Raw genomic sequence first — 25,729 nt, 5'->3', positions numbered from 1 at the left:
CTGCTGGGGACAGCTGTTGCTCGCATCTTGTTTCTGTTTATCCCAGACAGCCAGAGTACTCTGCATTCTTGGTTGCTGGGTGTGTTTGGAATCTCCCCCTACCCCCATCTTGCTTGGAAAGCACTTTACCTTTAGCCCTGTGTTCACCCCATGGCCTGCCTGGTGTCTTGTCCCCGCCACCCACCCCCCTTACTTAATACCATTCAACCTTCAGCCAGCTGGCATCAGGGTCCCACAATCTGAAGGCTGCAGGACCCCCCCCTTCTCTCCTGAGGACCATCTAACCATCCATAACAAGTAAACATTAGGAGTTGGAGGGCAAATGTAAGTCTGTTCCCTGGAATCCTCATTGTTCCTTCCTTCCTTCCATCATTTCAAATACCACATATTCTGTCAATGTCCCCTCTTCTGTCATGCTTCCTTAGGTGTCAGTCCTCTGTCTTTTGCCTCCCACTGTCCCCTCTAGGCCTGTCTGCAGTACTAGTGGTGATGGTGTCAGTGGCAGCCATACTGGATTCTATTGTGTCATCTCCTGTAATTGAGTTCTGGGGTATAGGAGTTCTAATGTAGGGTTGTGGGCCCTTCTTCCTGGCTGAGTGCTTGGGGTCCTCAGAGGGATCCTAGGGATCTCTGGCTCCATTACTCATGGCAGCTTCCACTTTTTGATAATTTGGTATGTGCCAGATGTATTACAAGCTTGATTGCATCTCATGTTCACTGAAAACTGTAGCAGGCACGTGCTATTGATTTGCCATTTTGTATGTAAGCCCAGAGGAGCATGCCATTCCTCAAAATCCTTAGTACCTACCATGACCTGGCACAGAGTAGATGCTCTATAAGTTTTCCATGGACAGATGGCTGAATAACCACTTGAAGTAGGTATAATCATCCCCATTTTACAGATGAAGAAACAGGTTGAGATTGGCGCTTAATTCAAAAAGAAGTAGTTCAGGCCTCGTAAAATGCCCTATGAATGACAGGAGTGGTGCTCCTGGGAACCTTTAAACCCTGCCCAATGGCTTGCTTGGACAGTGTCCTCATATTTAAATGGTAACCCTTTTTGAGGTAAGAACCTCTTAGAAAACTCACTGACACCTATGAATCCTTTCTCCAGTGCACATGTGTACACATGATTCAGCATGTAATTTCAGGAGGTCTAGTCTTACCTTTAAAAGTGCTTCTGTTAACCCCACAAGATAATTACCATTTCCATGGCTAAATAGCACTCCCCGGCTCTCTGGATCCCAGCCCTAACCTGTCATGCAGAAGAAGGCAGGCAGCATGTCTCCTCATAGAAGAGCCACTTCTGCGTCAGTGTATGTCCCGCAGGTGATGAGGGCCGCCACCTTTCTCCGTCCAGTAGTACTAAATAATTATTACTGCTGTTTGCCAGCAGTGCTTCTCCATGTGGAGCGTTTCACATGGTTGAAGAACATCCTCGCCTCTCTTTTTTTTTTTTTTTTTTTTTAATTTTATTTATTTACTTATTCATGAGAGAGACACAGAGAGAGAGAGAGAGAGGCAGAGACACAGACGGAGAAGCAGGCTCATACAGGGAGCTCGACATGGGACTTGATCCCGGGTCTCCAGGATCACGCCCGGGGCCGAAGGTGGTGCTAAACCGCTGAGCCACCCCGGGCTACCCACATCACCTCTTTTAAAGCCTAGGATAACACATGTGCTACTTTCATTTATGTGGGGAAGTGGAGTTCAGAGAGGCTAAGTGACCTGTCCAGAGACACAGAGGTGATCAGGGACAGCTCAGAGAGACATGGCAGTCACAGTTGTGTCTCAAACTAGCCGCTTAACTCCTGAGGAGCAAATTTAACCTCTTTTGAGAAGCGCTGCTAAGTTTTAGAAGATCTGGGTTTTTTCTTTTTTTTTTTTCTCTCCATATTAGCCCTTTGAAAGCGTCTGAGCTGAACCCTCATCTTGTTTTTCTTCCCAGGCCCTGTCTCAAAGGGACCCTCCTCACAACAACTTCTTCTTTTTTGATGGCATGAAGGGGAATGGGATTGTGGAATGCCTCGGCCCCAAGTGAACCTAAGACTTGGCAGCCCTGGAGATGCTGACCTGCAGCCTGCCCACATGTGTGCCCTGTCCCCTTCCCCCACGAAGGCAACTCCAGACAGGGGAAAAGTGAAGCCATTGGACCAAGTACAAACCATTTTCTGCGAGCACTGAGCTTGTACAGATGTTTGACTTCCATGCACCAACAGCTGCTCAGCAAAGGGTGTAGGGACTGGCTGTCTGTTGCAGCACTGTGGAGGGCTGTTTGCCAGCCATCACCTGAATGCCCCCACTGATGCATCCCTCTGTCCTGGTGCTGCCACGGCATCACCAGCCCTCTGGGGCCCTGCAGAAGACACCTGCCAGGAACCAGCACGCCTCGTTATGTAGGATCCTCTTGCCACCTTCTTGGAGTTACTCCCTGCCCGCTGTCATACAGAGAAAAGCAGGACTCCAGGTGGAGAATAAGGCTGGGCCTGATGAAACACTAGTGGAGCAACAGTTCCAAATGCAGACAGGTGCCCTAGAGGGGAAAAGACGTGGCAGGCGGGATGTATTTCCTCCAGAGTTTGAGACCCTGAAAAACAACAGGTGGCATCTGGTGTGCTGTTCTTGAGTTTTAGTTCAGGATTAGTTGGGTTTCAGCCTGGATTTTGGAAGAGAGGAAATGTTACCAAAGTTCCCTTGGGCTTTAGGGCGAGACCTTGCTAAGTGAACGTGAGTGGGAAAACTTGTTTTAAAAAGGCAGATTCCAGGGTCCCACCCTCTGAGGATTCTGATGTATTGGGGCCCAAGCTGGGACATAGGAGCCTGTCTTCTCAGGGCCCCCCCACACCTGATGCGGCTCAGGCCGTCCTGGAAGTTGCTTTAAAGGGCTGTGCCATTCCTTCTTTACCCGCCTTCCCCGACCCCCAAATTGAATTGCAGCTGTTTGTGTTGTTTTATATTTTCTATATTTCCTTGGTTCTTGAAAAAGGAATGATAGAAATAAAGTTATTTGCTTTAGGATTTACCTGTTGTTTTTCCACATTACAAACCCCGTCCTCTAACAGGGAGTGATCCTCCCAATGGTCTTTTTTAACCTAAAGAAATATCACTGGATGCTTCAGTATGACTCAGAGATTCCTCCCCTCTTTCACCATTTCTGCCATTGTTTTTCTGGGTAATGCAACAAGAGTTAGAGTGCTCAAATTGTAGAGCACATAAAAGCTTCTGGTTCCAAATGTTCGTTGACCAATTCAATAGTGGCTATTCTCAGTGACAAGAACTATATATATATGTATATATATATATATATTTTTTTAATTTATTCATGAGAGACACAGAGAGGCAGAGACACAGGCAGAGAGAGAAGCAGGCTCCATGCAAGGAGCCTGATGTGGGACTCGATCCTGGGACCCCACGATCATGTCCTGGGTGAAAGGCAGATACTCCACTGCTGAGCCACCCAGGCGTCCCAACAAAAACTATATTAACGAGAAATAAAAGACGGGATGCTGATGCTACCTTAAAGTTAAGTGCCACTTAAGTAATATGCCTCAAGTCCCACAGCCGGTGGGATCAAAGCTTTCGTTAGCTCGGGATACCAGGTTTATCTTGACTCGATAGTCTGAGCTTGCTCCAGTTTTCATCACCCTCCTTGGATTTTGCCTTGTTGTAAAAGTGTGTGAGGTGTGAGTCTGGCCAGTTTGAACAAATTCACCCCTTTCCTATTTCAGCCCTGCTGTGTTGAGAAAAGAAAACAATTGGTCTCCCCTGGGAGGAGGTACTCCATTCCCTGACCCTCCTGATCAGCTCTCCTCCCTAGCTAGGACTGCATTTCTGGAGGGGCCCCTTTCTGGACCCCATCAGTGTCAAGTCAGGGGCACCAAGGTCAGTGTTTTTTGTCAATGGATGAATCTCACCCTTTGAAATTTTAGGCCAATGACACCCTTTTACTTTGCAGTGTGGGGCCTTCGTCACAAGGGGGAGTAGGTGGGTCTGGATGGATAAAAACAAGATTGTCATCCTAGAATCTTCCCTGAAGCTCTTCAAACTTTTCCACCCCTGTACCACTAAATGGCAGAAATTGAGTCATCCAGAAAGGACCCTTCGGGAATCTGGGGGTGGTGCTGGAAGCTGCCAGCCCCAGGCAAGCAATGTCTCTATTCTCATTTCTTCAAATTTCATGTTCTCCCACATTACATGTTAGCATTATCATAAAACTGGTTTTCCTCAAGTCTCCAGAGGAGCACAGTGATCATCCTGTGGTTTCTTTTTTTTTTTTTTTTTTTTTTTTTTCATCCTGTGGTTTCTAATACCTCCAGGAGATAATGTAGCTACTTGGGAAAGAGATCTAATCTGTGAAGGTAACAAATACTTTTGGGATGCTAGAGTTACTAAATGAAAGGAAGTGGGCTGTCTTTGGGGCTGCCAGGTTTCTTCCACTCCATACCCCACTTCTGTTGTCTGTGGTATGTGTAGTAGCCAAACTGTTAAGTTGAAGCCTCAGAACATTCTAGTGGAACAGGTGCTACCAAAAAAAAAAAAAAAAAAAGCAAAGGTAAAAAATGACAATAAAAAGCTCTCAGTCCCATCGGAAACCTTTATTCTGTGGTTTCCCTTTACAGCAGAGACCCTTTTTTATCAGTTTCTTGCATATTTTTTGGTAAATACAAATGTTTATCTATTGAGGTATGTCCTATTTGCCCTTTGCAGATGAGAAAATGGAGGCTTAGGTTGGAGTTGGCAAGTCAAAAGTGTTTAATAGCCAACATGCTCACACTACCTGCGTAGTACCTTGAAAAATACTTGCACATTAACTAAATTGTTTGAATCCTCACAGCTCCCCCATGGGGATCGATGCTGTTGTCATGTTCATACTGTAAATGAAGGTACAGTCTGACCTAACAAGTATGGGCAAAATGGGGGCTGATGGGAAGGCTTTTACACAAGGTGCTTAGAGGACATTTATTTAGTGGTACCACTACTTGTTAGTGACTGGGGCTTTGCCTCCACAAGGTCCTGAGACCCAGTCGCCACTGAAAACAATCTGGCAGCCCCAGGTGTTCAGGGAGGGCCTTCAGCTGGATCCAGAAGGGCAGGCAGATTTTGATTTTAAGCTTGTAGTAACATAATTGAAGCAATATACATATACATGGGTGAAAAGATTCCTCCCTACTGCCTCATAGGCCTGGCAGCTCAAGGTTGGCCATATAGCAGGAGCAGCTGACTTCACAGATAAATTCAGGATTTTGGAGAGAAATGTGAGATGCTTTTTGGATATATTAGCAGTATCCACTTTCATATATACCTCCCAGAGGTCACTCTTGGCAGCCTTTGACAGTGAATCTTTCCAGACTGTCAGATTTAGACCCAGACTCTACTACTTAGCTCTGTGACCTTGGGCAAGTGACCTTTTGTGCCTCCGTTGCCCCATGTGTAAAATGGGGTAATAGTACATTCCTCTGATCATGTGGGAATTGAATGAATGAATACATTCTTTTGAGTAGAAGTTGCTCCCTGTTAGCTGCTATTATGTGTAACTTTTTCTGCAACATGCTTTTTTTCCCCACAATGTCTTAGAGATCCTTGTCAGTGCATTGTGCATTGAATTCCAAAACCACAGATGAACCATAAGCTATTTAATCAGTCTGCTGTTGAGTGACATGGAGCTGGTTTCCTTTGCACATGCTTGAGAAAGACTCCTCAAAGCCCGATGCCACGGTTATAGAGTATATAAATGCATTTGAGATGTTGATTCCTTCCAAAAGACTAGCGTGGTAGCATTTTTACAATGTCATTTGTTGTTTGGATAGATAATAGGTGTGTGTAGTGCAGAACTGAAAGGTTTACAAAGACACACAGTCATAGTTTTTAAGGAAGGAAAAAACAACATAAACAATGAAAAATAAATCTTGCTTCAGGAAACAACCATTGCAGGGTGGGTGAGGAGTGCTGGTTCAAGTTGGGGATTAGCTTGCTAGAGGGGGGCATAGTGTGCCAGTGGCAGAGATTCAGCTCTGGACCTCATTTGCCAAGTGCTCTGAGCCTCTGCCAAGTCATGGGACCACCCAGCACCTTGGTTCTAAGAGAGAAGGCCACAGGGATAACTTTAGATGTTTCCTTTCCTCCTGGAACTACTGATCCTTCTCATGTTTTATTAGGAGCCCTTTGGACTTTGCTAATAAGATATGGCCATTCTGACTTTGTACCTGGGTCTCTGACACTTTGCATATGACCTGGATAGTGGGGTGTAGGATTCCCCAGTTTGAATCCTAAAAAAATAATAGGTTTAGGTCTATTAAAAAGAAAATACAGAAGTTCTGTTTCTGGTGTGGTGGAGTAAACTTCTACCAGACAACCGCCCCACCCCCACAAGTAAACTATATATTCTAGACGAAATACTGAAAATAAAAGCTACTGGGAGGCTTTGGAGAGTTGATCAAAAGCAGGTGGATTTGGTATAGGGAGTGAGTTGAAAGTTGCAGGAAAAGCCCACCTCAGTATGAGTTTTCTGGTATGTGTTCGTTTTTCTGCAGTATTAGCTGGAGAGCAGGCTGCAGCCACTGACACTGCACCAGGCAGCTAAACCCAACTGTCTTACTGGCCTGAAGAATAGTTTAGTATAAAATAAATATTAAATATAATATTAAATTAATAATACATTAATAATTAATTAATTAATTAATAATATTAAATATTTATAGGGAGAGTAACCACAATGATCTGAAAGGAGAGTGCTAGGGAAGTTCCTTCCCCCAAGTTACATCTATAAATTCAGCCCAAGTCTCTTGCTGACCAGGACGCTATGGATGTGTGGGGCCAACTCAAAGCAGGACTGAAGAGATCTGGATTTACAGTTACCCACTGCAGCTGGTCGGGTCTAGCAAATACAAATATCGCCACAATAAGACCTTTTCACATCCTTTGGAGGAATATAACAGGATCCAGAATGTTCTACAATGTTAACAGAATATCCAGACACATTTCAAAATTACCTAATTAGTATACATAGAATTAGGGAAATGTGACTCATTCTCAAGGGAAAAGATAAGATGACCAAGAGAACCCAAATGTTAGGGGGTGCCTCGTTGGCTCAGTGGGTAGAGCATGCAACTCTTGCAAGGTCGTGAGTTCAAACCCCGTGTTGGGTGTGGAGCCTACATTATTTTTTTTTTAATTTTTATTTATTTATGATAGTCACAGAGAGAGAGAGAGAGAGACAGAGACACAGGCAGAGGGAGAAGCAGGCTCCATGCACCGGGAGCCTGACGTGGGATTCGATCCAGGGTCTCCCGGATCGCGCCCTGGGCCAAAGGCAGGCGCCAAACCGCTGCGCCACCCCGGGATCCCTGGAGCCTACATTAAAAAAAAAAAAAAAAAAAAGTGTTGGAATTAGACAAGGATTTTAAGCAACTATTTATTATAACTATGCTACAACAGGTAAAAGGAAATTACCTGTGTAATGCTGAAAAATGAGAAATCTTGGCAGAGAAATAGAAAATATTAAAGAACAAAATGGATATTCTAACCCAGAAAATACAGTACCCGCAATTTTAGTGGTAAACCTAATAGCAGAATGGGGATGAGAGACTTCATGCACTGGAAATACATTGGTAGGAATTATCCAGTCTAAAAAGAGGCACAGATTTTTTTAAAGTCTTGAAAGCAGCCTGATAAAAACAACACATTACAAGCAGGGGGACTGTGATTCAGGTGTTCCTGGAGTTCTCCAGTAAAGATGGCGATCAGAGACGGATCAAGAGGCTGAAGAGAAACCGTCAACCCCAGAATTCTATAACCAGTTAAAACAAGTATTTTCGGATAAAAGAAGCCTAAGAGATCTTGTCACTGGCAGAAATACACTATACAAAATGCTAATGGAAGTTCTTCAACCTTGGGGGATGTTATCCCAGGAGAAACTTGGAACTTCAGGCTGCATCGAAGAGTACTTTCTATAAATGGTAACCCGGTGGTGAAAGATTGCTAAGGACTCTCTAGCCTCTTAGATTTCTTTGCAATCTATATGATTTTGAAAGCAAAAGTTATGCCACTACCTTGTGGGATTTGTGATGTGTGGAGATGTAAGCCGTGTCACCACGATGGCGCCAAATGGTGGGAAGGGTCTGAAGGACCTGTGGCCTATGCAGTGGCCGATTCTACAATGTAAGTGAAGTGGTACAATACGGACCCCAAATAGACCGAGGAGAGGTAGGTACTACTAAAAGCTGAACTGCTGAGAGCAAAATCTCGGAGGAAGTATTCAAATAATCCACGAGAAGACAGGAAAGAGGGAACCAGAACACAAAGAGAAAACAATAAAATTGATAGGCCTCATTCAGCCATGTCAATAGTTCCACTAACTGTTACTGACAAGGGAAAGCAGTTGGTTGTGGCAGTACGAAGCATCCTCTGCAGGGGAGCCAAGCTGCCAGAGAGCTGGGTGTGAACCCCCCACCCCCCACCCCATCCCGCCAGGGGCCTTGGGCTCTGTGCACAAGCATTTAAGCATGGCGGAAAATATGGAGAATAATAGAACAAACACCCAGGTACCCACCATCATTTTGCCACCTGCTTTTTTCTAATTTTTGCTCACCATTATTTGTTGCTTGTTCATAGAGTTCTAGTTCATTCCAGCTAACGTGCTGTTATTCTGTTGCATGCCTAAAGCAGACTTGGACATTTGTGCACATGCACTTCTAAGGGAGGACACCCAGGAAGGCAATTGCTGGTATAGATAATTGCATCCTTTGCTTGACAAGCTTTTGCCAAATTCCTTTCCAAAGTGATTGTTCCCATTTACCTTACCCTGATCTTTTAGAAGGGCCATTTCCCCGCTACCAGTGAGGACTACCAGAAGGGACAGACCTGGGATCTGAACCTGTGTCTGTGCCAGTCATGTAGGAGAGGGCATAAGGAAAGCATTTGGCCGGTTGCCTTGTTTTCAGGAGGATAACGGTAGGAGCTCCCCCCCAACCCTTTTTTTTTAAGATTTTATTTATTTATTCATGAGAGACACGCAGAGAGAGACACAGGCAGAGACACAGGCAGAGGGAGAAGCAGGCTCCATGCAAGGAGCCTGATGTGGGACTCGATCCTGGGTCTCCAGGATCACACCCTGGGCTGCAGGCGGCGCTAAACCGCTGTGCCACCGGGGCTGCCCCAGGAGCTCCCCTTATATTAATCACAGGCTTCTTATGCCAGGCAGCGTGTTAGGCCTTAGGGCAGCTGCATAGGTTAAGCTTCACCTTGATCTTAGCTTGAGGTCTTCTCCCAGATATCACCTGCCTCCATGAGGGCAGGCACAAGATCAGTCTCATTACTGACCTGTTCCCCAGGACTCCTCATGGCGGTGCTTCTGAATAAGTTATAGGCCGTTCATTCGTCCAGTAAATATTGAGCTTCCAGGACACACTTTATCCAGTGAAGATAAAGCACCGAGAAAAAACCCTCTGCCCTTGGGGCTCTTGGATGACTCAGCTTCAGAATCTTGGGCTTGTGAGTTCCAGCCCCACACTGGGTGTGGAGATTACTTAAAACCCGGCCCTCATGGGGCTTTGCGTTTGGTGAGAGTTGTGTAGGGATGCACGAAGGCAGAGTGCATACAGTGGCACCCACTCTCCTTAGCCACCCTTTGGGTACAACTAGACAGCAGATGTGCTCTGTGGACTGCCTCTCTCACCTCCTAGGAGTCACAGAGGCTTGGACCAGACCATGTGAGGAAAGAAAGCAGAAAGAGTATCCACTGTTCCAATCTGATTTTATTGAAAAGGAAACATACAAAAATCATGTACAAAAAAAATTAACCAAACATGTACAGAAAATTCATTCCGGTATCTACAGCAGCGCATATACAGTATTTTACAGGCTGGGCCATCCCTCCCCGCTCCCAGACTCCTCCCTCTTCTGCGATTCCCCCCCTCCCTGACTCCCCGTCTTTCCCCCCAGCGCTTCGCCCTGGGGACTAAGGCTGGGGCGGTTTCCGCCAAATATCCCACCCCCCAAATGAATGCCAGTGGTCACACGTGCTCTCTCTAAACCTATGCAATGGGATTGATGGGGGCGGGGGGTGGTCACGGGCAGAGCACAGGATTCACAGTCTGGGCCCCTCCTGGCCACCCCCAGATGAAGGTGAGACAGGCATGCCCACCACCCGCCGGCTGGCTCAGGGAAGATGGCTGGGCGCTGGGCTGGGGCAGCCATCAGACCCACCCCATTCTCTGGCTCCAGGAGGCTAGTGGTCACGTTTGGCTCATTTGCTCTTCACGGGCCCCCTCCCCAGGAGGAGGGGGGGAAGCACCAGGGGCCTGAGGCCAGGCCCAAAGTGAAGGAGCACTGGGATGGAGACTCCCCACCCCAGTGTCACCCCTGCAGCTGGAACGGGCAGCCAGCACCAGCAGCCTTTCCTGAGATGGTGGTGGGCGGCAGAAGCGGGCGGCTCCGTCCCCACCCTCTCCGTCACCGCCGCCTTCAGACGCTGAGTCCGTCAGCCCTCTCTCCCCTGGCTTCTCAGCCAGGGACCCAGGAGTCCACATCTCCATCAGTGCACCCAGGTTAGGCCGGGGCTGGGGCTGGAGTGGCTGCCCTGGTCTGCCCCTGGGACAGGCAGGGCTGGTAGTCCAGTATGCTACATGGTGCAGAAAAAGTCCCCCGCGCTGGCCAGGGCATCAGGAGGTGGGAGGGTCCTGCCCCCCAAGTCCCTGATGTCCACCGGGCGGGTGCAGGCACCTAATTGGGCTCCATCTCCGGGGCTCCACGGCCCCTGGGTAAGGGCAGGAGTCCCATGATGAGATTGTACAGGACCCTCCAGGGTGAGGGGCGGTGTCGCTGCTGCTCCTCTTGTCTCTAGGGGGAGAGAGAGAAGAGGAAGTTAGAGCATCCTGTGACAGGGACACATTGGTGGTCAGGCCCAAGGGCAGCAAGGAGGAAGACACGGTCCTCCTAAGAGTGAGCTAGCTACACTCTCAACCAACCCTCAGTGGTAGGTACTATTATTGTTATTTGGGTCTAAATCCCAGCTACTCCCACCACTGGGGGCCCCTGTCATCATCTCAGGGGAAGACAGCATCCTCATCTAGAACAGAATAGGATGGAGAGGATGCAGACGAAACGCCCTCAGTACAGTGCATGTATCAAGCAACTGCTCCCCTAGGCTCCAGTTTCCAGATGAGAAAGTCACCCAGCCAAAGTCAGCCAGACCTGAGGGTGGGGGAGGCTGGATGGCAGCATGGCCTGGCCTGCCCTCAATAGTGGGAAGGGGGAGAAAAGAGAGCATGTGATTCCCTGTCTCAGTCTAGTCAGATTCCTTAGTCTCAGTGATTCTAGAACAATCTGTGGAAGGACAATAACTGGGAACAATAGTTTACCTTCTGTGCTGAGGCAGGCACAGAAGTATATCCAGGCAAAGCTAACCCCTGCCCTCTTTCCAGCAACAGGATGAAGGCTTGGGGTGGCCTCTAGGACCCTCTCAGTTCCAAATTGCTAGGAAAGTGAAAATGAAGGAAGCTACATAGAAGAAAAGACTCCCCGTGAGTAAAAATTAAAGGTAAGCTAGCCCTGTCCCACCCCCTATCCTGAGTGCATGGCCAGATGCTAATAAGCAGGACCCACCTAGTATTAGCCCCACAAAAGGAGGAGAAATTCATCTTACAGATGAGAAAATTCATCTTACAGATGAGAACAAGGTCAGATAAACCTTCCTGATGATCCTAGTAGGTGCCAGGGTGTGGGATGCCTTGTACCACCCCCTGCCCCCTCATCACTCCCCACTAGCTCTTGCAGCCAGGAGGTAGCAAAGGGGGCACTTCATAATGGCATCAGTTGAAAAGCCTGCCAGTGTCACACTGCGGTGGGATGCCACCTAGCACAGCCATCTATCTGTGTGAGCAAGCTAGCAATCATCTAGTAAAGCTGAGGAGGGCAGAGCACCCAGGTCTCTACTCTGGAGGTACACACAAGTGCACCGGAGATATCCATCATTTGGAAGAGGCAAAAAAGCAAAAAACAAAAAACTCAAGCCAATAAAAATTTGAAAATTTTAAAAAATCCTAAATATCCGTCAATGAGAAAATGAACAAGGATACTGTATGTTGATCCCACAGAATGCTACAAAGCAGTGAAAGTGTATGAACTAAAAGCTTCCTTGCCCACATAATCAATCTCCAACCCAATACAGGGGGGAAAAGTTTGGAGAGGAGCACACCATATCATGTATATTAAGCCAAAAACATCCCGCAAACGTAAGCATTGTTTGTGGCCTGATAAATACGTAGTAAAAGAATCAACACCTGCGGAGTCATGGGACAAGCCAACTTGAGAGGTTTCCTTTGGAAAGGAGGAGAAGAGGGTCAGGGAGGGGAGCGAGGGGCTTCACCGCATCCGGGTTTTGTTTTTCTTTCAATAAGCAAGCAGTGCGGGTGCAGTGTTCGGATTGGACAGAGCTGGGCGGTCGGCACCCTGATATTTGTTGTTCTCTGCCGTACGCCACAGGCTTCCAAGATCTCGTTTTAACGAGAGGCCGCGGCGCGGGCGCGGGCTCGGGGGCGGGGCCTCCCGCGGGGCGGGGCTCCAGGGCCCGCCCCCGGCCGCCCGGGAAGCTGTGTGGCGCGGGGCTGGCCGCGCGCGCCGGCGGGTGGGAGGGGCGGGCGCGGCCGCGCCGCCGCTGCTGACTCACCGGCTATAAATAGCCCGGGATATATGAGCTGCTCCGCCGAGCGCCGCCCTCAGTCCCCGCGGCCGCGGGCCACGGACGCGCCGCGGCGCTCGAGGCGGTCCCGGCCCTTGCCCGGGTCGTGCCAGCCGCGGCGCGGGCCCTTCGGCAGGTCCGTGGGCCCGTCGCCCCTCCCACCTGCCTGTCCCCAGCGCGACCCCGCCGCGCCGGGCAGCAGCTGCCGCACATCTGGCGGGGCCGCCCGCAGCCCCCTCCCGGGCGGGAAGTCCCACCTGCCGTCTACCCCTCCCCCAACACTCACCCGCCGCTCGTACAGCGCGTTGAGGTCGTCCGCCATCCGCCGCAGCTGGGCCCCGATCTCCCGGGCCCACTGCTCCTCCTCCCCCCGGACTCCCGGGGCTGCTTGGGTGGGACCGCCCGCCAGGGCCCCCGGGGCGCTGGGCACCGGCGATTCCAGGTGCTGTTCCGCCGGCGACAGTGAGGGCTGAGGACCTGGGAAAAGCCGGGGGAGCGCGGTCAGCACCCGCCACCCCTGCTGGCCCTGCGGCGTCCCGGTGGGACCGATTAGCCAGGGCCCGCTTCTCCCTTGTCCAGCCTCCCGATTTCCTTTCTGCTCCCCGCCTCATTTCTAGCGGTTCCGTTTTCCCCTCCTGAGGCCAGGTTTCTCAGCTTCTCTCCAGGCACCAGAAAGGAAGGAGAGGTCCTGGGGAGGCCGCTCTGGGGGTTACCTGTCTGGCCAACTACCACCCCACTACCCGTGTGAGTCTGGAGGTCCTTCCTAACTATTCCAACCTAACTATTCCAAAACGGGGCCAAATTTTGCCGACTCCATTTAACGGATGGGGAAACTGAGGCCCACCGTAAGAAGCCGCCCAAGGTCACATAGGGATACGGCGACTGACTACACCCAGTCACAAGCCTCAGGTCTCCTGCCCTCTGGTGTCCAACCACAGTGAAGCCACACCCCCGGATGTGGCAGGGGCACGGAGACCAGGAGGCCAGACTGGCTGCCTCCGAGCACGGGCCTGGGGGGCTGGGATTCGGGAGATGCCTTCCTGCCCCACCCCCTTCCGAGCTGCCCCGCAGTCTCTTCCTCCCTCCAGTCACTGCGAGGGGCCTCAGTTTCCACACCTGTGACTGCAGTCCTTGAAATCGCGGCCCCTCTTGCCCCCGCCGCCTGGGAACCCAGCCGGGGAAGTTTGTTCTCCCCTGACCTCCCTGGGCTCCGGGGACAGGGTGAGGCCTTGGGGTGGAGAGGCGAAGCAGGACAATCTTCCCTGCCCCCGAGCGTGCTCGCTGGGATGGGGCTAGCAGGGCACCACAGGGTTAACAGCCCATCCGGCAGGGGACCTTTAACCCTTCCCTCCCCAAGACTCACTTTCCCACTCTCGCCTCCCCCACCCCTACTTTGCCCACACAATGGCCCCTCCCCCTCCCCTTCCTCCGCCCGGACTGCGGAGAGGGCGGCCCGACCAGAGATGCGGAGAAAGGCAAAAGGCCACCCCCATCCCCCCAAGTCCTGAAGTGACAGTCCTCTCGCTCTGCCCACACTCTCCAACCACAGTCCTCGGGGAGGTTAAGGAGACCCAGACTAGGGGAGGGGGGCTGCGAAACAGCTGTTGCCCCAGGCCCGGAAAAGGCCGTGGGCCGCAACTCGCGGACTGCAGTCAGATTCCAGGAGGGACTTCCCACTCGGCCTCCCCCCGCCCCCAGCCTCCCACTCCGTCTTCCTGCTTCTTGCAACACAAAGACCACACTGGCCACACCCTCCCTGTGGCCCGGCCGGCTCGCCACCTCCCCCCACTCGCTCCCACTTCTTCAGTGGCTCAGGGTCTCTTTCCCGGCTCCCAGCATCCCGGGGCGCCCGGGTGGGGCGGCACTCACCGTCGGGGCGCGGGCCTCGGGGCCGGCTGCGGGGACCCCCAGGCCAGCGGGGGCCCCCCAGGGCGGCGGTGACGGCGGGCGGGGCGGTGGGGGCGCAGAGGTAGGCAGCGGGCAGCAGGGCAGGGGCAGCAGGGGCGGCGGGCAGGCCGGGCTCGCAGAGGCCGCAGGACACGGCCGAGGGCACCAGGCGGCTGAGGGGAAACGGGCGCGGACCGTCGCGGGCCAGGCCCTCTACGGGCTCCGGGGAGCTGCCCTCCTGGCGTGCTCGGGCCATGGCGCTCCCTGGGGCCTGCAGGACAGGGGGAGAGGGCTGCAGTCAGCAGGGAGGTGCAGGGGGGACACCAGGGCCCGGCAACAACCCCCCCAACCTGGGGTACACAGGACAACCCCCCCCCCAGCTCCTGCACACAGCAATCAGCACATTTCAGGCGCAGGGAAACCCATGGAAGGCTCCCACCACACACAGGGCCCAGATGGGGGAATGTGGACCTGTGTGACCGGCCCCACAAGACACACGCCCACCAAGGGTGAGACGCAGGGCACTGGCTGCTGAGGACAGCCTCCCATGCACATGGTGATGGGCACACGACAGGGGCAAGGAGGTTGGCTCTCACAGCAAGTCCAAGGGCTCACACAGGACCCAGATGGAGGAGTGTGTCAGGTGTGTGGGTGCATGAGGGGTGACAGCCTCCAAACACAAACTCACCCAGCCTGGGAGTCACACAGGGCATGGGCCGGTGGGGCTAACTTCTGGCTACACACAGGGACTCATGCAGGACCCAAATGGCAGGGACTACTGGAGGGTAGGGGTGTGAGGGGTACACGCCACATATGTAAGGTCTCGCTCGGAACTTGCCAGCCTGACCTCCCACCTCATCTCCCATTTGCACAGAAATGGTCCCAGTCTCTGATACTGGGACCCAACACAGGGCACACACACAGACCAAAACGTGGAGATACACATACACACAGACCATCAGAAGAGTGTACACACAATGCAGACGGGCTGGTACAACCCCCTCCATCCCCACACATATACCAACTGTCAGAATCTTACAAACTGACCACTGTTGATATGCCCACGGACACACACACACACACATAGTGCAGCCATCACAGACACAGAAGCACACTAAATAGGCACTGTCACACTTCTCCAACACACATGCCCCTCCCCCCATACATACCCAAGAGGTAAGACCTGCACACCTCAGGACCCACACAAATATCAACACCACCCAGACATGGACACACACAGACCGACAAGACCAAAACACGCCCCTCTGGTCCCCATCTGTCAGACCCCAGGACACATGCAAATTAGGCACACACAGACACATGTCATCAGACCCAGATGCCTCTCCACACACGCCGGCAATGACACACAGACACAGAAGAGCAGACATCAACTCATCCTCCTCCACCAACCTCGAAACACCATCACCAACTGTCAGCCCCGGACACACACACGCACACGCACACACCACAGCTAACTCTAATCCCACACAGCCCTGGTGGCGCGCACACCTAAAGCACCCACAGAAAACACTGGTCTCACGTGACTGACATAAACACTACACACACGCAGCCCACATGACACACATGAGCCAGCCGATCACAGAGACAAGCCCCTCAGACCCAACACACACACACACAAGACACACACAGAGGCTCAGACACAGCCCCGTACTCCAAGAGGCTGCCAGCAACACCCACTGACTACACTGCACAGACCCCACAGAGCTGAGATCCTCAATTCCCAGACACGGATGCCAGACACACAAGCCAAACACAGACCGAGACAACCCCCACACCACACACACACACACACACCACAGAATTCACACACACACCTGGAAGGAAAACAGACGTTGCATTCAGCAGCCACACCATCACAAATGCTTAGCGGAGACACATGCCCTGGAGATATACACAGACAGTCACAGACAGTACACACAGTCAAGACACACAAGCACACACAAACACAGCACATCGGGCAAGACACACACATATAAACCCTCAAACACAGCCCACTCAAGCAACACACAAACACTCCAACCATCCACTGGAGTGCACACGCAGGCAACACAGACCCATAGAATCACCCCCAAACAGCACACACAGATAACTCTCACCCAGAACACAGCGCGCGCGCGCACACACACACACACACAGGTACACTACACATAAACAGCACCCAGCCCCTTGGGCACGGCATACATAGGAAGAACCTCAGGAATACACACGGGGACTCAAACACACACCCCGACGGGCCACAGCCCCAACATTCCCCTGGACTGACACCACCACTCCCTGCAGACCCCAGCACAAACTCGGAGCCAGACACACGCACACACCCAAGCGAGACACCTGCAGATCCACAACCCCGCACACGCGCGCTCCCACGGCGGGCCCAGGCTCCCCCCTCTGCTGTCACTGCACCCCCCCACCCCGCCGCCGCCACGTGCGCCCGCCCCGCCCGCCAGGCGAGCGAGAGGCCAATAACCGGCTGTTGCTGGGGCGCAGCCCCCGCCCGCAGGAGCTGCAGACTCCACGGCCCGCGAGCCGCCCCCTGTCGCCGCCCCCAGCGGGCGCGCGCCTGGGGTGTGGCCGCCCCTACCAGCCGCCCCCCCCCCCGCGCCCCTCCCGGACTGCGGGGGCCGGGGCAGTCGGGGTCGACTCACTTCCCCGGGCCCGCACTGGCCGCCAGGGGGCGCTGCCGAGCCCGCACCCCATTGTTTGTAAACAAACCCGCCAGACCGCTGAGGCACCTGCGCTCCCGGACCCTCAGTGCCTCCCGCCCAGCTACCCCAACCCAGGGTCGTTCGTGGGACGCAGGGTGGGGAGGGAGCGAGGCGCGGTGTGGGCATGCAGCGCGCCCCCGCGGCTCTCCCAGCGCAGTCCTGCCACCTCCTCCAGGGAGCCCACCCGGCCTGGCCCATCGCGGCCGACGGGGATTCGGGGTGCGCACACTCACCCCGGGGGCATGAACACGCCGGAGGGGGCGGTGATGGGGGGCGGGCGGCTTCCTTCAAGAGGGCGCGCCCGCCGAGCGCCGCTCCTTGCGGCGGCTGTTGCTGCTGCGGCGGCGGCGGCTACTGCCGCTCTAACTGCAGTGGCGGCTGCTGCTGCTGTGGCCGCTGCTGCTCCCGCTCGGGCTGGAGGCGCGTCCGCGTCGTGGCCGCCGCCGCCGATCCTGCTGCTGCTGCCGCCGCCGCCGCCGCCGCCGCCGCCAGGCGCCCGCTCGCATGTGGCTCGCGCCGCGTCTCAGGCCGCCCGGCGGATCCCCGGCCCGCTCGGCGGCCGCCCCGCCCCGCCCCGCCCCCGCCCGGCGGGTCCCACGCCCCGCCCCCGCGTGACGCCACGGCCCCGCCCGCCCGCCGCGGACAAGTCGGGACTTGCAGGCGCGCGCCGCGCCCCCCCTACCTCCGCGCGGGGGTTTCCCTGCGGCCGGGGGCGGGGCGGGCCCGGCCGGCGGCGAGGAGCCCCGAGCTGTGCGGACCGGGGCCGCCCCGACGGCCTGACACACTGACACACTGACTGGGACCCACAGACACGCGCTCCGGGGGACACAGAGTCACGTGCTGGCAGGCATACGGCCACACGCGCACAAACGCACACCTGGGGCCCGGACGTGGATGTGCAAAGCCTCACGCTGCCTGGGGCGCACACTCACACGCCCAGGCACAAACACGGAGACCCGATCGCCGAGAAGGCCATGGGGGGACACCCCGACCGACACGGTGAACGGGGCTGTGTTGCAAAACACCCGCACCCACAAACTGTGTTCACAAACATTGCCACGGAGCAGGCGTCCCCAGCACACCCGCCGTCGTCAGAGGCTGAGAGCTTCTCAGGAAAGGCGCGCTTCCTGATCCGCGCAGGTGGACACACACACACGCACACACACACATACCTGTACAGGGACACCTGGACGCACAGCCTGATCGAGGTGACACTTATACAGGGACGCACACAAACCCACCCACGCCAGTTCACAGCTGACACATCAGAACTGTCAGAAACTGCCCCTCACAGACATAGATCAAATCAGACGTAAATAAAAACTGACCCCCAGAACAGTCGCAAGGCACACCTGTAACAGGTTCCTGGTAACTGGCCCACTGATGGGGACACACTCTGGAGCAGGCACATCTAGCCGCGCTTGGCACAGATCTGACGGGGGACCCACAGGGCCAGAAGGAAACCCCGAGCACCTGACAGGGACATGCCCGGGCAGCCCCTGCATTGATTTGCACCCTGCCTCCTGGCTTTCAGTTCCCTTTCTCAGTTTCTCCTTGTTACTCTTTCCCTGGCTTGGACTTGGGGATTCTGTATCCTTCCCTCCCTGGAGCTTTGTGTTCCTCTGCACCTTCCATTTCCTCTGTGTCACACCCCTAAGCAAACTATGGGGCAAGTCATCTCTGAGCACCCAGCACTGCAGAAGGGATGCCAAACCTGGGCAAAAGTGGGCTTCTCCGGGGTTCTCGGATTTGGTTCCCTCTGAGGCCAGATTCCTCTATTTCCCAAGGGAAGCAGGAAGCATATATCCTGTGAAATCTCCCTACTATAAATATTAGGGAGCTGGGGGGCACCTGGCTGGCTCAGTCCATAGAGTGGGCAACTCTTGATCTCCAAGTCGTGAGTTCAAGCCCCACATTGGGTATAGAGCTTACTTACTTACATAATAAATAAATGGCTCATTCAGCCTCCCTCCCTCCCTCATTCCCTTCATCTCCCTTCCTCCCAGTAGTTTTCAAACTGTGGGTCACGAGCAAACCATGCATTGTGAAATCACTTTTGTGGATCTTAGTTTTTTTTTTTTAACTTTATTGAGATATATTTACACGTAATTCAGTTCACTCTTTTTAAGTGTGCAGTCTGATGAGTTGAGATGAATGTACACTATATGTGTAAATGTGTGTACACCACCACAATCAAAGATTTGGAACATTTCAGTCACCCCAAATACTTCCCTGGTGTCCTTCTACCTGCGGCTCAAGTGGCTCTTGACTAGGCTATAAAAAAAATTAAAAAAAAAAACAACGAAACATCATTTAAAAAAATCTGAAGTCAAAGGAAAATACTTTACTGTGGAAACATTGCTTGTACATAGGGAATACACAGCAGGTCATGGAGAAAGTGTGTTTCTTACTGAAGACCAAGTTTAAAGGTGTGTCAGAAATGCTGCTTTGGACATTTATGAAATGAGATCATGCATGGAAGTCACTGAGTGCATTGTCTGACAGAGTGAGCACCTAATAAGCGGTAACTATTATCGCCGATGTAACTAATGACTGTGGGTGTTTGCTCTGTGCCTGGCACTGATGAAGCTGGGGAATAGGCCTCAGCCCTCGGCTAGCTCACAGTCTATCCTGTGCCCGTTACTCATGGGCCTGTGCCCTCCAGTTGCTCCAATCGAAGACTGGATACCAGGAGACAAGATGTGGGGGTGTCCTGACCGGGGTGGGAGACTGGAGGGGAATGAATGTGAAGAACCTAAGAATCTGGCTTGGTGGGTAGAGGTGTGGGCCAAGAGTTTTCCCAGGCCATAGTATTGTCACCAGTCAAGATCCTTTCCACTGTCTAGTCCAGATCCTGTTCCAAATTCTGGCATCCTATTACCCCGGACGAGAGGGCTCAACCTCAAGGGCCATGATTAAATAAATGAGAGAAACGAGTCCCGTGTAAGACCATAGGGAGTGGTGGGGACTGTAGCTAATTGGAACAAGTGTTTTCCTTCTAGAGATGTACAAACTCCAGACTAAACACTGTGTGTGGGATGCCTGGGTGGTTAAGCGGTTGAGTGTCTGCCTTCGGCCCAGGGCATGATCCTGGAGTTCTGGGATCGAGTCCTGCATTGGGCTCCCTGCATGGAACCTGCTTCTCTCTCTGCATTGGGCTCCCTGCATGGAACATGCTTCTGTCTCTGCCTGTGTCTCTGCCTCTGTGTGTGTGTGTGTCTCATGAATGAATAAATAAATTCTTAAAAAAAATAAACACTCTGTGGGCAAAGAAAAAGAAAGTTTGTGACTAGCTTAAGGACTTCCCTTTTGAGACCTCTACCCTAGGGGTACAGAAAAGGAGATGGCCCAACCTGCGTCTTCCAGCCTGCATTTCCCCACCTCCACCTTTACTTAGTCTCCTGAGTGACCAAGGGACTCCCTCCTCTGAATTCCCGGAAGAGCATTCTGGGCCTCCTTTCCACCTTGCCTCTTTGGTTCCTGCTCCACTGGATAGGGGACAAGAGTCTCTTTTTTTAGAGGGGGGTGAGGACACAAGGTATCTCTTAAGATTGGAGGGTCACCCACACCTCTGATGGAGGGTGAGAAACCGAGGTACAAAGAGATACAAACAGAGAGAGACAGGAAGACTCAGTTCAGGGAAGTGGAGAAAGTCAGAGTGAGGAAGAGACCGGCTGGAGAGAAAATGAGAAGGGCCTGTGGTGGGGTGGTTGTCAGGGACGAGGGTGGTAGTGGCTGGTGGTGGTGGTGGTGTCAGACTTGGTGTAGACCAGGGTTTCTCAACTGCCTCTCTATTAGGGGCCAGATGTTTCCTTGTTTTGGAGACTGTCTTGTGCCTTGTAGGATGCTCAGCAGCATCCCTGACCTCTATCCACTAGATGCCAGTAGCACCCCCGCTCCCACTTTGTGACGATCAGAAATGTCTCCAAACATTGCCATATATCCCCTGGGTGGCACAATCACCCCTGCATGAGGACCCTCAGGCAAGAGAAATCAGTCAGGATCCCCATAGCTGTGGCCCATCCCTCCAAAGCCGGCTGGGAGAGCTCACTAGAGAATGAACTCTGTGTCTCAATGACCCGAGTTAGGATTGTCCTCGAGCTCTGCCACCAACTTGCTGTGTGGCTTTGGGCCAGTGGTCATGTGTTTGAGCCTCAATTTCCTCTGCTTGGAGTTGGGAGAGCACAGGTCCTTACCTCAAAGGATTTTGCAGAAAGTCGATAAAAAGAAAGCAGTAGGGCCTAGTGGATAATTAGTGCATGTTACCCATCATGAATGCTACCAGTGTGGGGGTCTACTGACTCTCTGAGACTCCAAACAAGGATTTCAAGCTAAGACCCAAGATGGGCGAGGGTCGCAAGCCAGGAGCCCACAGGCCAGCCACTAGTGTGCTTTGCTGGACTTGCACAGTTTCTCATTTTTTTTAAGATTTTATTTATTTATTCATGAAAGACACACACAGAGGCAGAGACATAGGCAGAGAGAGAAGCAGGCTCCATGCAGGGAGCCCGATGCGGGACTCGATTCCAGGTCTCCAGGATCATGTCCTGTCCAAAGGCAGGCGCCCATCCACTGAGCAGCCCAGGGGTCCCAAGTTTCTCATTTTGAATATGAATGCCTCAGGGGCCCCTGGCTGGCTCAGTCAGTAGAGCCCTGGTCTCTTGATCTCGGGGTTGTGAGTTTGAGCCCCACGTGGGGCACAGAGATACTTAAAAAATAAATAAAAACGATAAAAAAATAATTTTCAAGAAAGCTGTGAGTATGAATGCCTCTCAAAGGGACATTCGGCACAGTGAAGGGATAAAAGCCCCAGACTCCGGAGCCAGGCTGCCTGGGTTCAAATGATGACCTTGACCAAGCAGCTTTCCCTCCCTGTCTCCGTTTCCTTGTCTGTAGAAAGAGGGTCAGCACGGGACCCCAAATGAACTGTGAGGATTACGTGGGTCGAGGTTCGCAACGCACTTACAACAGTGCCCTGCCGTAGTGGCCTCCGTGTGAAGCGCTGGTTCTAGAAAATAAATGTCCCAGCTGTCTTACTGCAGACCCACACCACCTTCCCCAGTATCTCGTAAGCCATTCCGGGTGAGTAGATTTCGCAGATCGGGGAGAGGGAGTTGGGAAGGACTTAACTTTTCACTGCAGGGCCTGAGTCCTGGCTTCGCGCGGTGGGGAGGGGGCCCTCCTGGGTTCCCGGGTGCAGCCGGCCTCCCAGGCCCCGGGGCTGGACCGGAGCCGGGTGGGGGCTGGGCGGGGGCGCGGGTGTCCGCAGGGTCCGAGCGGCCGGCGCGTGTGAAGGTTACCGCTCCCCGGCGGGGCGGGGGCCGCGCGCTGTTGCTGGGGTCTGCGGGGCCTGCCTGCGCCCGCGCCCCCCCTCCTTCCCGGCCAGCCAGTGAGCGGTACCCGCCGCCGTTGCCAGGGGAAACTCGCCGCCCCGTTACCCAGCAACAAGCCTGGCCCAACCAGGCGCGAGGACCCCCAGGCCCCGCCCGCCGCTGCCCACCGCGTGCCCAATGCCAGGCGGGCAGAGCCGGCCCGGCTCCCGGAGACGGCGAGCGCGCTCATTGGCCGCCGCCGCGCCCGCCCGCGCGGATCTGGGGGAGCCCTCGGCGCGGGGGGCGGGGAGCCGGGCCCCGGGGAGCCGCCGGGCGCACGGCCTGCAAGCCTGCGGCCGGCTGGGGTGAGGCCCGGGCTGGGCACCGTCCCATCCCCCTCCCCCCCACACCCCGCCCCGCGCTCCCGGGCGAGGATGGGCACTTGGGATGGGCTGGAAACAGGGGCTGCGCAGCCCTTGTCTCCACCCGCCCGGAAGGTACGCTGGAGTTGGCCTTGTGAAAACGGGGACCCAGCGCCCCCCTCCCAGAGGAGCCCTGGGCGTCCTGACCCCCACCCCAAAACAAGATTCGGGCATCTTGAAAAAGAAGCTGAGGATTCCCCATTCCTCCGTTCCTCAGAAAAGGACCCAGAGTCCTGACCCCATAAGGAGGGCCCCTGCCCTCCCCAAAGGACCCAGGCATGCCCTCCTCCTGTGACATCAGGGTATGAGTTCCAGCACCCCAGGGGATTAGTTTCCCAGTCCCTGAAACAAGGGCTGAGGGTGCCCCCAAAAGGGGACTCCAGGCCTGTCTGATGCTGTAAAAGTTAGGACGCAGCATCCCCACTCCCCCCACCTCCCAAAACAGGGACTTGGGCTTTTGGGTCTCAGGCTCTGAGATGCCCAGATGGGCATCCTGGCCCTCACCATTATTGGTACTGGAAGCCCCCTCGCCCCCAACAGTCCCCAGACTCTCAGGTGTCCAACTCATCCAGATGACCACCTGCCCTGACCCAGGGTGCAGATCTGCTAGCTTCCACCCCCCATCCCCAACCCTTTCCCCCAGGGTCAAGCTTGTTGATCTCCCCGGACTCGGGCATCTGACCCCACAGTCACCCTTTGACTCCATGGCAATCACCGCTCCCCCCCCCCCAGGGTACCACGGACCTGGGAGTCTAAACCCCCAGTCTCTCAGACACCTCTCCCTCCAGACACCTGCCGAGGTGACCCAGCCCCTCACAGTGGTGCAGGGGGACTCTTCCCAGTCTTGGGACCCTAGAGTGCTCTGGCCCCCAGGTCTGGAAGTTCCAGCCTTCCAGTGCCTTTAGTTGGCCACCAGGGATCCAGGACTGGGAGCCTCCAGCCTCCAGGGACCCTGACGTGAGTCCCCAGGCCACTCCAGAGAGCCTCAGAGTCCTTAGTCCCCACCCCAGAGAGACCCAGGGAGCAGAGCCCCTAGCTCCAGACCCTGGTGAGCCCAGGTGCGGCCCGCCCCTACCCCGGTACCTGGGGGGGGCGGAGTCGAGGATTACTCAGCCTCCAGAATGAGGCGATGACATCATCCTGGGGGGGGTTGACTAATGGCCGCGCTGGGGGGGCGGGGAAGTTTACCCGGTAACAGCGGCTGCCGCATGGCCCCGCCCCCCCCAGGAAGGGCCGGGAGGGGGAGGCATAAGCACACGCACACACACACCAGCCCACTCAGCACACCCACCCCCTCCAGCATCCCACATTGCACACATCTTACTGGGGCAAGGGCAAGGATGGGGGTGGTGTTTGTGTGACTGTGTGTTTGTGTACTGGAGAGTTCTCTGGAGGTCTGTTGGGTCAGTGTGCTGTGTGTCAAAGGGTTGACATGTGAGGGTGGTGGTTGTGCCAAGGTGCAGTGTGTGGGTGTGTGTGACTGTCAGTGTGCCACTGTGTAGCAGTTAATTGTGTGCGTCAGGAAGATGGTGCTGTGTGTCAGCCGGCTACCGTTTGTCCCATTGGGTGTCTGTGACTGTGACTGCGTGTCAGTGTGCTATCCTGTGAAGTTCTGGTGTGCTGTGTGAGTGTGTGATGGTGTGTCTGTGTGTTGTTTGTGTCAATGTGTTGTTTTGTGCAGTGCACTGGTGTGCATGGGTGAGGTGGCGTGTGTCCATGTGATTGTGGTTGTGTGATTTTGGGATTGTACATGAGATGGTGTGTGTCCATGGTTGTGTGTTTGTGTGATGTTGGGATTACATTATGTGTTGGAATGATGTGTGTTAGTAGAAATGTTAGTGAAAGTGCTGTGTCATTGTACCCTTGTGTTAGTGTGATTGGGTGGGTGCATTGGTGTATCCTCTGTGGTGTAGTGTGCCGGGTTTGTTGTATCACTGTGATAGTGTGTGTCATTGTGCCTTGCTGTGTGTCAAGGGGAAGATGTGAATGCACGTCACTATTATCATGTGTGCCTGGGCAGTGCTGTGTATAGTGGGGATTGTGTGTGTAACACTATCATTGTATCTAAAATGTTGTGTGTCTGTGGGACTATGTTACTGAGAGTATGTGCATCTGTGTGACACTGTGGCTGTGTGTCATTGTGATTATGTGTGTCATTGTGTGTGACAACTGTGTTGTCAGAGTGATGTTTTGTGTCCATGGGACTCTATATGTGTTAATGAGATGGTGAGTCTCTGCAATATTGTGTGCCACCGTGACTGTGTCATTGTGATTGTGTCATTGGGATACATGGGCTATGGGATTATGAGGGTGTCACTGTGATCGCGTGTGTCACTGATACTACAGTGTGTTGTAGGGACTAAGTCACGGAGACTGCGTGTGTCGGGGCGATGAGGCCGCGTGTTGGGGTAAAGTGTGTGGTTGCGATCGTTGCGATCGCGGGTCTGGGCAGCGCTGGACGTCCCGGGCCCGGGCCTGCCCACGCGGATCTGGTGTGTGTCGGCGTGTTCCTGGCGAGTGTGCGTCCGCGCGCGGGGCCCGGCGACGGTGAGGGTGTGCGGGGGCGATGCTGCGCGTCCCTGGGACGGTGCGTGTGCGCGATTGTGTGTCGGCGTGCTCCGCTGGGTGTCGGGGGAAGGTGCGCGCGTCTCCGGGCCTCCTGCCCGAGAACAGCGGCGCTGCTCGCTGATTGGCTGCGGCCTCGCC

The 25,729-nt window shown here is 54.1% G+C and overlaps 3 protein-coding genes across 13 annotated transcripts in view; 2 read left to right on the top strand and 1 right to left on the bottom strand.

Annotated features, from left to right (window-relative positions):
• SAE1 (SUMO1 activating enzyme subunit 1) overlaps nucleotides 1-3,022 on the top strand; it is a 106,924-nt gene extending 103,902 nt beyond the window's left edge. For all 8 annotated transcript variants that reach the window (XM_038528480.1, XM_038528478.1, XM_038528479.1 and 5 more), the window contains one exon: nucleotides 1,949-3,022. In XM_038528480.1, coding sequence (XP_038384408.1) covers nucleotides 1,949-2,041 — 93 coding nt within the window. In that variant the 3' untranslated portion in view covers nucleotides 2,042-3,022. The remainder of the gene's footprint in view (nucleotides 1-1,948) is intronic.
• A 6,712-nt stretch (nucleotides 3,023-9,734) lies between these two features.
• On the bottom strand, nucleotides 9,735-18,772 carry BBC3 (BCL2 binding component 3). Of its 4 annotated transcripts, XM_038528466.1 has the most exons (5): nucleotides 16,903-16,952; nucleotides 15,252-15,341; nucleotides 14,546-14,834; nucleotides 12,963-13,153; nucleotides 9,735-10,836 (listed from the first exon to the last, which is right to left on the bottom strand). In XM_038528466.1, exons 3-5 carry the CDS (start codon nucleotides 14,817-14,819, stop codon nucleotides 10,720-10,722), a joined length of 582 nt encoding a protein of 193 aa, XP_038384394.1. In that variant the 5' UTR covers nucleotides 14,820-14,834; nucleotides 15,252-15,341; nucleotides 16,903-16,952; the 3' UTR covers nucleotides 9,735-10,719. The 4 variants fall into 4 exon arrangements, with proteins under 4 accessions (XP_038384394.1, XP_038384391.1, XP_038384395.1 ...); XM_038528463.1 differs by lacking the exons at nucleotides 15,252-15,341; nucleotides 16,903-16,952 and adding an exon at nucleotides 18,642-18,772; XM_038528467.1 differs by lacking the exons at nucleotides 15,252-15,341; nucleotides 16,903-16,952 and adding an exon at nucleotides 17,523-17,676.
• Nucleotides 14,818-23,779, top strand: LOC119870319 (basic proline-rich protein-like). The gene is made up of 4 exons (XM_038525545.1): nucleotides 14,818-14,918; nucleotides 16,865-17,855; nucleotides 22,706-22,966; nucleotides 23,756-23,779. Exons 1-4 carry the CDS (start codon nucleotides 14,818-14,820, stop codon nucleotides 23,777-23,779), a joined length of 1,377 nt encoding a protein of 458 aa, XP_038381473.1.
• Nucleotides 23,780-25,729: the final 1,950 nt, after the last annotated feature.

Source organism: Canis lupus, chromosome 1 (genome assembly GCF_011100685.1).
Source record: "Canis lupus familiaris isolate Mischka breed German Shepherd chromosome 1, alternate assembly UU_Cfam_GSD_1.0, whole genome shotgun sequence".
Taxonomy (NCBI): Eukaryota; Metazoa; Chordata; class Mammalia; order Carnivora; family Canidae; genus Canis; species Canis lupus.
Note: the sequence above shows the minus strand (reverse complement) of the source record. Positions and strands in the feature narration are given on the sequence as shown.

Excerpts from the sequence above, each read along its gene's own strand:
- LOC119870319 (XM_038525545.1), top strand. The coding sequence starts at position 14,818 with ATGGCGCTCCCTGGGGCCTGCAGGACAGGGGGAGAGGGCTGCAGTCAG. Across the intron at positions 17,856-22,705 it reads GCCCGCTCGGCGGCCGCCCC|GGGAAACTCGCCGCCCCGTT; the intron begins GCCCCGCCCCGC and ends CGCCGTTGCCAG. Across the intron at positions 22,967-23,755 it reads CAAGCCTGCGGCCGGCTGGG|GGTACCACGGACCTGGGAGT; the intron begins GTGAGGCCCGGG and ends CCCCCCCCCCAG.
- BBC3 (XM_038528463.1), bottom strand. The coding sequence starts at position 14,819 with ATGGCCCGAGCACGCCAGGAGGGCAGCTCCCCGGAGCCCGTAGAGGGC. Across the intron at positions 13,154-14,545 it reads CCGAGGCCCGCGCCCCGACG|GTCCTCAGCCCTCACTGTCG; the intron begins GTGAGTGCCGCC and ends GGCTTTTCCCAG. Across the intron at positions 10,837-12,962 it reads ACGCGCTGTACGAGCGGCGG|AGACAAGAGGAGCAGCAGCG; the intron begins GTGAGTGTTGGG and ends CTCTCCCCCTAG.